At 28.4% G+C, this 11641-nt stretch overlaps 1 protein-coding gene across 1 annotated transcript; it reads left to right on the forward strand.

The window, feature by feature from the left end:
- The first annotated feature begins 9966 nt into the window (after positions 1-9966).
- On the forward strand, positions 9967-10536 carry LOC100789068 (agamous-like MADS-box protein AGL29). The gene has a single exon (XM_003530582.1). The coding sequence runs from the start codon at positions 9967-9969 to the stop codon at positions 10534-10536; it is 570 nt and encodes a 189-aa protein (XP_003530630.1).
- Positions 10537-11641: the final 1105 nt, after the last annotated feature.

Below are 11641 nucleotides of genomic sequence, written 5' to 3' on the forward strand. Positions count from 1 at the left end.
TCTTTTATCAAAGGCTAAATCAATTCATTTTTTGAATTGGGAATCGATTACTAGACTGTGTAATCGATTACCAAAGAGTTTGTGAAGATATTTTTGACTAATGGCACAAAACTGTTTGAATTTTGATCTGTGTAATCGATTACCAGAATCCTGTAATTGATTACCAGTGAAGAGATTTAAAAAAAAAACCTTTGAAAAGTCATGACTCTTCAAAAATATAATTGTATAATCGATTACCAGAATCTTGTAATCGATTACCAATGAGAAAATTTCAGAAAAGCTTTTTGAAAAGACACATCTCTTCAAACCATTTTGAAAAGGCACAATGGGCCTATATATATGTGTGTCTGACTTCGAAAAGTAAGAGAGTGATTTTAAAAAGAAAACTTAATTGTCAAATGCTCTCTAAACAACTATTGGTCAAACACTTTCAAATCAATTTAGTATTCTTCTAAAGATCTTCAATTTGTATTGTCATTTCTAAAAGAGAGAAATTCTTATGTACATTCTAAAAACATTGTTGTGATTAAGAGATTGTTCGTCTCTTGACTTGTGAGAATGTTGAACACAAGGGAGAGAAATCTCAAGGTGTGTTCAGAAGTTGTAAAGAGTTTACAAAGATAATAGAAAATCTCAAGTGGGTTGCTTGAGAACTGGACGTAGACACAGGAAGTGGCCGAATCAGGATAAAATGAGTTTGCATTCTCTCTTCCCTTATCTCAGTTATTTTATTGCAATTTACTTTGTCTTGCGCAGTTAAAAGAACATCAATAAATTGATTGTTTCTTCTTCTTCTTCTTCTGCATTTTGAGCCTATCATATATCATTTAAAATGAGGTTAAAATTTGTTAGTGAGAAAATTTTGAAACTTAATTCACCCCCCTTCTTAAAGTTATTGAGACCACTTGTCCAACAAGTAGTATCAGAGCAGGATTCTTGTCTAAAGTTTAAAAACTTCAAGAATAATTATGGTCTCATCTAACTTTCCATTTCCTAAGGAAAATTCTATTAATAGGTTTCTTATTTTCAATGGTGAGGGTTATCACTATTGGAAAACCCGTATGCAAATCTTTATAGAAGCCATAGATTTAAATATATGAGAAGCCATTAAAATTGGTCCCTTCATTCCTATAATGATAGTGGGAAATGCAACTATAGAAAAACCTAGAGAACAATGGGATGAAGATGAAAGAAGAAGGGTTCAATATAATTTAAAAGCCAAGAACATAATTACTTCTGCATTAGGCATGGATGAGTACTTTAGAGTTTCAAATTGTAAAAATGCAAAAGAAATGTGGGATACATTAAAAGTTACACATGAAGGCACCACTGATGTTAAGAGATCTAGAATAAACACTTTTACATATGAATATGAACTATTTATAATGAATCAAAATGAGACCATACAAGATATGCAAAAGAGATTTACACATATATTTAATCATCTTGCATCATTAAGAAAAATATTTCCTAATGAAGATCTCATTAACAAAGTGCTAAGATGTTTAAGCAAACAATGACAACCAAAAGTAACAGCAATTGCAGAATCAAAGATCTCACCAACATGTCTCTTGCCACTCTCTTTGGGAAACTTCAAGAACATGAAATAGAACTTATGAAACTCTATCAACATGAAGAGAATGACAAAAAGAAGAAAGGAATTGCACTCAAAGCCTCATCTTCTTCTATTCATGAGGAAAATGACAAAGAAGACTCAAATGAAAAGAACTTAGAAGAAGATGATGATTTCATTCTCTTTGTAAAGAGATTCAATAAATTCCTGAGGAACAAAGGAAATCAAAGGAGATCGAACTTCAATCCAAAGAAGAAAGGAGAAGATTCCTCCTTAGTTCCAAAATTCTATGAATGTGATCAACTTGGGCACCTGAGATTTGATTGTCCTATCTTTAAAAGAAGAATGGAAAAATCCAACAAGAAAACTTTCAAAGATAAGAAAGAAAAGAAAACATATATCACATGAGAAGATAATGACATGGATTCATCAAGTGATTTAGAAAATGAAATCATAAATCTAAGCCTCATGGTCAAGGACTATGAAAGCGAAAAAGATGTAACATCTTCTAACTATGATTTATCTATTTCTTTTGATGAACTTCAAGATGCATTCAATGACTTGCATAAAGAATCTATCAAACTTGCCAAATTAGTTTCATTTTCTAAGAAAACTATTTCCAATTTAGAAAAGGAAATTTTGAAATTAAATGTAAAGTTATAAAATCTTAAATCTGAAGTTAAAACATTAAAATCAATAGATAAAAACCAATCTTCTACAAAATGCTTAATACAAGAAAACAATAAAGCATCTCATTCATGTCAATGTTGTGATAAATTTAAAGAAGAAATTGTAGATTTAAAAATTGCTCTTGCCAAATTTACTCTTGGTAAAAATAATTTAGATATTATATTAGGTAGATATGTTTTTTAAAAATTTGGATTAGGATATAATCCTGAAAATCAACAAAAGATGTATAAAAATTTCTTTGCCTCCACTCAAAAGACTAGTTCTCCCTTCTTAACATGCTTTTATTGTGGTAAGAAAGGTTATAGTGCATCAATATGTTATATTAGAAAGAATGGTAGTAGCATTAGAAAAATGGTATGGGTTCCAAAAGGATCCTTAGTCAAAACTAACATTTAAGAACCCAAGAAAATTTGGGTACCAAAATCAAAATATGATTATATGAATGAAAGACTCCTTGAAGCAAAATTGGTACATTGATAGCGGTTGCTCTGAACACATGATGGGAGATGCATCAAAGTTTATTCATATTTCTTCCAAAAATAGTAAACATGTGACCTATGGAGACAACAACAAAGGTAAAATTCTTGGAGTTGGAAAAATAGGTTTGAATCCCTCTACCTCCATAGAAAATGTTTTACTTGTTGATGGTCTTAAGCATAGTTTATTAAGTGTTTGTCAATTATGTGATATAAGCTTTTTGATATTATTTGATTCTCATAATTGCTTTTGATTAGTCTAACTCTATTAGGCCAAGAAATGGTACTTTGAACGGTATGATATGCTCTTCTCTATTAATTCATTATAAATTGTAGAATACTTTTCTTCTCTGTGCTCATGATTTGTTTTTTATGTTGGCAAAGGGGAAAAGATAGATAAGATAGTAAGGAGAATTATCTATTTTTTTATATATGGAATCTTTAACTTTTTCATATAAGCAATCATTGAAAAGTCAAGGGAGAGTAAACGACACAAATAGATATTCTTTTTACTCCTTACCTACAGATGGTTGTCATCACCAAAAAGGGGGAGAATGTGAATCGAATCATGGAGGTTTTGATGATGCCAAAAGAATTTACTTGATAATGATTGTCATCATCAAAAAAGGGGAGAATGTGAATGTATGTATACAGGTTTTTTATGATGCCAAAGTATAAGCAAACAAGATTGCTTCAAGAAACATTCAAGGTTAAGCAAACAGAGATTGCTTCAAGATTAATTCAAGGTCAAGAACAAGATCAAGTAAATCTAAGATGATAAATTAGTAAATTTATTTAAAGAATCTCAATTTGATTGCTTTAGTTTGGCCTTAACATCTTTAGTATCAAACACTCTTTTATCAAAGGCTAAATTAGTTCAAAAAGATATTTTTTAATTAGTAATCGATTACCAGACTGTGTTATCGATTACCAGAGAGTTTGTGAAGATATTTTTTACTAACAGCACAAAACTGTTTGAATTTTGATATGTGTAATTGATTACCAAAATCCTGTAATCGATTACCAGTGAAAAGATTTAAAAAAAAAAACTTTGAAAAGTCATGACTCTTCAAAAATATAATTGTGTAATCGATTACCAGAATTCTATAATCGATTACCAGTGAGAAAATTTCAGAAAAGATTTTTGAAAAGACACATCTCTTCAAACCATTTTGAAAAGGCACAATGGGCCTATATATATGTGTCTGACTTCGAAAAGTAAGAGAGAGATTTTAAAAAGAGAACTTAATTGTCAAATGTTCTCTAAACAACTATTGGTCAAACACTTACAAATCAATTGAGTATTCTTCTAAAGATCTTCAATTTGTATTATCATCTCTAAAAGAGAAATTCTTCTGTACATTCTAAAAACATTGTTGTGATCAAGAGATTGTTCGTCTCTTGACTCGTGAGAATCCTGAATACAAGGGAGATGTATCCCAATGTGTATTCAGAAATTGTAAAGAGTTTATAAAGATAGTGGAAAATCTCAAGTTAGTTGCTTGAAAACTAGACGTATGCAGAGGAAGTGGCCAAACTAGGATAAAATGAGTTTGCAATTCTCTCTTCCCTTATCTCAGTTATTTTATTACAGTTTACTCTGTCTTGTGCAGTTAAAAGAATATTATTAAATTGATTGTTTCTTCTTCTTTTACATTCTGAGCCTATCATATATCATTTTAAAGGGGGTTAAAATTTGTTAGTGGAAAAATTTTAAAACTTAATTTACCCCCCTCTTAAGTTATTGAGGTCACTTGTCCAACAACTCTCACAAAACTTTCTTGTTACATCGTGTAGCCCGTGTAGGGGGTATGCATGCGAGAAGTCGTCATGTATTTGGTCCTTTAAACTTTCAAAATTGGGATTGTGATAATTACACCACATGTAATAAGTATACTTATATTTTACTTCTTTTAAAAATTAATTTCAATTATATATAGTTGTATAGTATTTATTGACTTTGTTGATAAATAATCATACTAAAAAGGTATAATTCAGTTAGTTGAACAAGGTGCATAAATGGTTATAAATTTTTTGGTATTTGTCTTTGATTCCTACAGATAAAAAATGATATTTGATTCTTACAAAGAAACCTAACTGATAATTTTTAGTGAGTCTTTTTTCCTATCATTTTTTTATTCATAAAATTTGTATGCCATAAGCTAAATTAAGCCACAAGCATCTGTATGAACCATGCATCATAATGAGACATATATAAATATTTTGGAAAGTATACTTATGAAGCTAACTAGGGGCGGTCATAAAGTGTTTGTTAAGCTTTTGTCTCGTATGAGTTATCTGGTGTGAAATCTCCTTTAAACTCATGTTGATTGTAACAACCCAAATGAATCATACTAAAGTAAGAGGAATCTAGAGGTTGTGCTTGTATGAGATTGCACAGTTGAGGATGACTTAACGTAATTAATAGGTATTACCTATACCAACAAGATGCATCTACATTTCGATAGTGTCTCACTTAAGAACTCAACAGTTAAGCATGTTTGATTTGAAGCAATTATGGGATAGGTGACCTTCTAGAAAGTTTCTTAGGAAGTGTGTGAGTGAGGATAAAACATGTTGAAAAGTTATGTATTGGTTTGTAGGGATAATCATTGATAATGAAAACAGTCGAAGCAGATTATCGAGGCCTCGAAAAGGACTACCTATGGAGGGTTTTGACCAGTGGAAGGTTCTGACCAACAAGGGAATTGAGTGAAGTGTCGTAGAATTTGATTCGTCAAGATGTCAATAATTAGGGGTATTACGAATGCAATCAAGGATGTGACATTGATCCGATGGATTGGAATATGCTTGCAACACTGAATAGCCCTAACGCACTATTATGGGTGTCATCCTAGTTAAGTGTTAGTGTTGGATGCCTAAGGTGTGGCTATTCGAACAACAAACTAATTAAGAGAAAACAAGCAAAACATTCTAAAGAAAAACTCTGTCAAAATCATTGGATGACATACTATGCACTTAAATAGTTCATCATTTGCCTAGCAAAGTTAATCCGTGTATTCAAGCATAATTGTTTATCCACTCTATTGAGTGATTTGAATCGTTGTATTCATTCAAACTTTTATTTGTGAAAGTCAAGAGTGACTTAGTATAAAGAAATACTTGGGTATCTTTGATTCAGGAGGAGTCGATGGGTGTGCCAGTAGTGGCCTAGAGAATACCATATAGCCAGTAGTGGTATGATATAATACTTGTTTGTAATTAGTTATTGGTTAGTGGAACCCTTTGCAAGTTTGTAAAGAAGAATTGGATGTAGCTCTATTTGAATGAACTAATATAAATTAAGTGTTTCTACCTCTCCCTCTCTTAAGTTATTCAGTCAATATTCTCTTAAGCTTACTTTGTCACACTTGGTCATTAAGTATTTGTTTAAGAAAATCTTTATGAAAAAATTTCTTTATCTTTCATTAGAAGGTAGTCTTCTATTTTCACCAAAATTGTTTTCTTTATCACTGGACGACACAATTAGTTCCTATGCTTTATAGATATACTTGAGAAAAAGAGTTTCCTTTGTGAAAAAGTATTATTTTATCTAACACACTATTCAACCCCCTCTTCTAATGTGATCTTTGATATTTTAGTTTTAAAACTTGATAAAATTTGGGCTGAGTCTCATTTGTATTAGGAGCTCTCCTAGAGAAAACCAAAAGCAAAAATGAGAAGAAAACAGGGCATGCAACAAATTTTCAAAACAAATTTACATCAAAATAGTTTTTGTTTTCCTAGAAACCCATTTTTTCTTCAAAATCAATTTTTGTTCAAAGCAAATTAATGGTGGTTCATTACAACCATGTTTACCTCCTCCCAAAGGTAATCATAGGGTAGAGTCCACACAAAAGACTCCCCATTACCAACGGCAAAGCATACTAGTAAATGAGAGTAAATGGTCACAATGTCACCCACCTTGAAACCTATTTCACCACCAACCACAATGCAATAGAGAGGTAGTGCACTTGAGACAAACAACAGAGAGAAGCACAATAATTTGTTCGAACGGGTGTCTTCTATTGGGTCAAAGAAGTAATGAGAAGTTAGAAGTGAGAATAAATGGAGGAAGGTGGAGTTGAAAACTAGATTTTTGACTATCACGTGACTTTTTAAGTAAATTAATCCAAGCAGTTAGATTTTAGTAGAAATAAGGGGTTAAGATTAAGATTTAAGAGTAATCTTTTAAACTTACTCTAGCAATAAGTGGATCCCCTCCCTTTAAAATTATATATATATATATATATATATATATATATATATATATATATATATATATATATATATATATATATATATATATATATATATATATATATATATATATATATATATATATATATATATATATATATATATATATATATATATATATATATATATATATATATATATATATATATATGACATTGCATATTATAATTAAATATTTGTATATATTAATAGGTGTAAATATGGGTAGGATGGATATTATAGTACTCTTACCCGCATTCATCTCCGTTCATTTTTATGGATAATTGTCTACCCTATTTTCATTCTCATTATGTGTGTATTTATGCTAATTAATGCAAATATTTTTTGCCTTGGATACTTGTAAGGTTCAGATAAAATAGTCATTCCAACTCCTATCATTTGGCTTTGTGTTTCCAGCATCATTGAAGCAAAGAGATCAATCAAAATCGCACACAACATTTGTAGTTATTCAATCAATTAAAATATAACTTATTTAATCAATTAAAATATAAATTTTAAATTAATTATTATAAATGTTAAAAAATTATGATTAGTTGACAATATAAAAAACTTTTATACTACCAAAGCATTTAATTAAATTCTATTATGCATAGACTATGATAAATTTAGCTTTAAATAATAGTTAATGGAGCAGTCATTAATTTTGTCTCTATAAAAAAATGAATAATACTTGAAATTTAAAAAACTGAAATATGTACTTATCTATCAATGAAAAACAATGAAAATTTATTCTCGTTCAAATTGAGTTGACTGAAAATAAATTCTTTCATTATATAATTCAAATTAACTTAATTGGATTTTCTTTAGTAACTAATTAACTTAATTTGATTAGAATGGTCATTCATTTTTTTAAAAAAAAATACTCCCTCTATTTGAAATAAGTGTTATTCTATGTTGTTTTATACATGTAAACAAACCTAATAAATAGATGAAAGAGAAAGTGTTATTACAAAACTAACCTTAGTATTAATATTACATTGAAAAACTAAAGTCACACTTATTAGGAGTATTAATGGAAAAAATAATTAATATTATATTAAGTCAAATGTACCACTTGTTTTGGGATATTTTTTTTTTGAAAGGTGACACTTGGTCTAGAATGGAGGGAGTACTTACTAAAATGATATTTTATATCAATTTATTCTAAAAATGGACTAAAATGTTAAATAAATTTTGTTTCACATTTAAAATATAGTTTTTGAGTGATGAATTTAAATTAGGTCCATCAATTTAAAAAGAAAAAACAAAACTATGCAAACTAATTAAAATTAAAATTAAAATGATAACGTTAGGTTAACTCACTTACACAATAAATGTGTTATTTTCACAAAATAAAAGACAAATAATTTTCTACAAAGGATATAATTTAGCCGACAAATCTATGCTCTTGTTCTAATCCACAATATAACAACTCAAACATACACATTTGTGATGGTGATGATAAAAAAAATATTTTAAAGTTTCTTTTTAAGTTTTCAACATTTGTGATGGTGATGATAAAAAAAAATATTTTTAAGTTTCTTTTTAAGTTTTCAATAATATCTATTGACAAACATAGAAATTTGTTTTTTTTCTAACGTATCAAATATATTTTTTTATATATAACTTCTCAAATATGTGGTCATATTTAGTATTAGTATTTTAATATCATTAAATTTCATAATCATTGGTGAAGAGTCACATCTCATGAACTTTAATGAAGAACCACATCTCATTTCTATTGATGAAAAGTCACATCTATTGATACTTACACCTTTATATGGATAGACATATAATTTTATGAAACAATGCAACCTTTCATTAATTTTAAAAATCACTCACAATTATTAAGCTGACTTAGTTGAATGAAATTCACCATCCTAAATATGACTTTTAAAATATTTATTATTACAAAAGTTAATAATTTTAACGTATATGATAATATTACAAAAAATATTTATGATAAATTTATGATTAGTTAACCATATAAAAAAAATTATACTACAAAAATATTTAATTGATTTCTATTATGTATAGATAATGATAAATTTGGCTTTAAACAATAGTTAATAGTCACTACTTTTGTCTTTATATAAAAAATCGAATAATTCTTGAAGTTTAAGAAAACTAAAAAAGTATTTATTCAATGAAAAAAAATGAAAAAAGTAGTCACGTTCAAGTTGAGTTGACTGAAAATATCTTATTTCATTGTATAATTTAAATTAAATTTTCTTTTTACTTTCTTTGATAATGAATTAACTTAATTTGATTAGACTAGCATTTCATTTGAAAAAATAATACTTACTAAAATGATGTTTTATATTAATTTATTATAGAAATAGACTAAATTAAAATGTCAAATAAATTATGCTTTACATTAAAAATATAATTTTGAGTGATGAATTTAAATTAGGTCCATCCAATTAATTAAAAATAAAAAAAATAAAACTATACAAACTAAAACTAAAATAATAACATTAGGTTGACTTTATTATCACAAAATACAAGACAAATAATTTTGTACAAAGTATATATTTTAGCAGACGAATGTATCTTGTTATAATCCAAAATATAACAACTCAAACATACATTTGGGATCACGTTGATAAATAAAAATATTTTTTTAAGTTTCTTTTTAAGTTTTCAATAATATCTAACAAACATAGAAATCAGATTTCTTGTTTTCTTACAAATCAAATATGTGGTCATATTTAGTATTAGTATCATTAAATTAAAAAAGAAATAAAATACAAGTCAAAATTGTTCATACGACCAATTTTATAAATTAGGAAATATACTAAAACACTTTCTGTACATAAATAGAAAAGAATTGGAATTTATAAATTCAATAATAGAAACATCGAAAATTTTTCAAGAATTTGTGTATAAATAAAGGGTTGTGGGTTTATCATATCATATCCACCCCAACCTTTAAAATAATCTCCCTCTTTTCTTTGTTTTTGTATTTTCTTTTTAGTAGTCATCAACATGGGTCGTCGTAAGATTGAAATTGCGGAGGTGAAAGACCCTAATACGAGGCAAGTCACATTTTCCAAGCGTCGATCAGGCTTATTCAAAAAGGCAAATGAATTGTCCATCTTGTGCGGAGTAGAAATTGCTATGGTTGTGTTCTCTATTGGAAACAAACCTTATTCTTTTGGGCACCCAAGTGTTGATGTTGTTGCAACCAAGTTTCTTCAACAAGCGACAACCAATTCAAATGATGATGCACAGGGAAAAAATAACAACAACCCTAATTCGAATGAAGTTGTTGATGGTGACAACATGGAAAGGTTGAATCAACAATTGTCTAATCTTCAGGCCCAAATACTAGAGGAAGAAAAGAAGGGTGCGAGGCATGATGAGAGACTAAAACAACATGAAGTGACACAAGTCTCTCAATATGCAGAATTGCAAGGTTCTTGTTTAGAGCTCCAACGTAAGGTGAAGGACAATGTTGACGCAATCGAGGTATCAGAGTGTATGTTGCTTCTTGCAAAAGAACCCGTAGTCGGAGTAAGAAAACAAATGACTACGAAGAAAAGAAGAAAGAATTGATGCTCTGCAATGTGTAATTTTTAGATTCATATTTAGTTTCCTTGCACCCTATAGCCTTGTTGCTTCCATCTCTTAGATATAGTGAGATGGGAGAGAAAGTAGTAATATTGGTGAATACTTTTTTTTTATTGGATTTAAAAAATTATGATGAGATAAAAGTAAACTATTTTTAGTTCTCATGTCATGAAATTATACCATTATTTCTGTAAGAATTACATTTCCTTGAGTATGTAATGAATTTGAATCCTATTAAAAAAATTCATTTCAAGAGTTATTTTTTCTTTAAATAAATACAATTAATTTAGATTAACTGGGACCTAAGATGATTTTTAGTACTGAGAGATCTTTTTATCAATTGATAATGTGTATCAAATGATTAATGGAAAAATATAGTCATACTTTTGACCTAGAGAATATCATGAAATTTGTTTTAAAATGTAATCAATAATTATTGTAACAAGGACATAAAATTTTGTTGTGGGAAATCTCTTCTATAATTTTGAAATAAGGAAATGAGTTCTTTTACAAATCTTGAAGTTCTAACCAAGAGTAAGATTTTTTACTATATTATTGCTAATATCCTTTGTTAATGCGAATTTTTGAAATAAAACAATGTTCTTAGAAATTGCATTAGAATTGTGTGAAACCATTGTAATTTTGCTTGAAAAGATATCTTTTGAATAGACACGACTCTTTGTAGCAAGACATAAATGAATCTTTGTAAGCTTACATGAAATAGCATGTCCTTTTCTACTTTTTACATACATTTTGACATAATAGTAAAAACTTGTGTTAATTACATAATTCTCATCAACTTTGAGAAAGAAAAGGAAAATATCATCCTATAATAAAGTTATTTTATAAATATTTTAAGGAATTTAAGTGGATTGAATTTAATCAAGAAACAATGACATGTAGAAAATAGCATTAAACTTTCCCAATTCTTTTGATGCATGCCACAATTCATAAAATTATGATTTGATTAATTAATCATTTATGGTAAATTTCATGTCATAATTTTTTATGTGAAAAAAAAAAACATGAGAGCATAGAGGAGAGGAGAAAGGGGTATAGGAGTGGGAGTTGTCCATACGATAGGGGTTGG

Source organism: Glycine max, chromosome 8 (genome assembly GCF_000004515.6).
Source record: "Glycine max cultivar Williams 82 chromosome 8, Glycine_max_v4.0, whole genome shotgun sequence".
In the NCBI taxonomy this organism is placed as follows: Eukaryota; Viridiplantae; Streptophyta; class Magnoliopsida; order Fabales; family Fabaceae; genus Glycine; species Glycine max.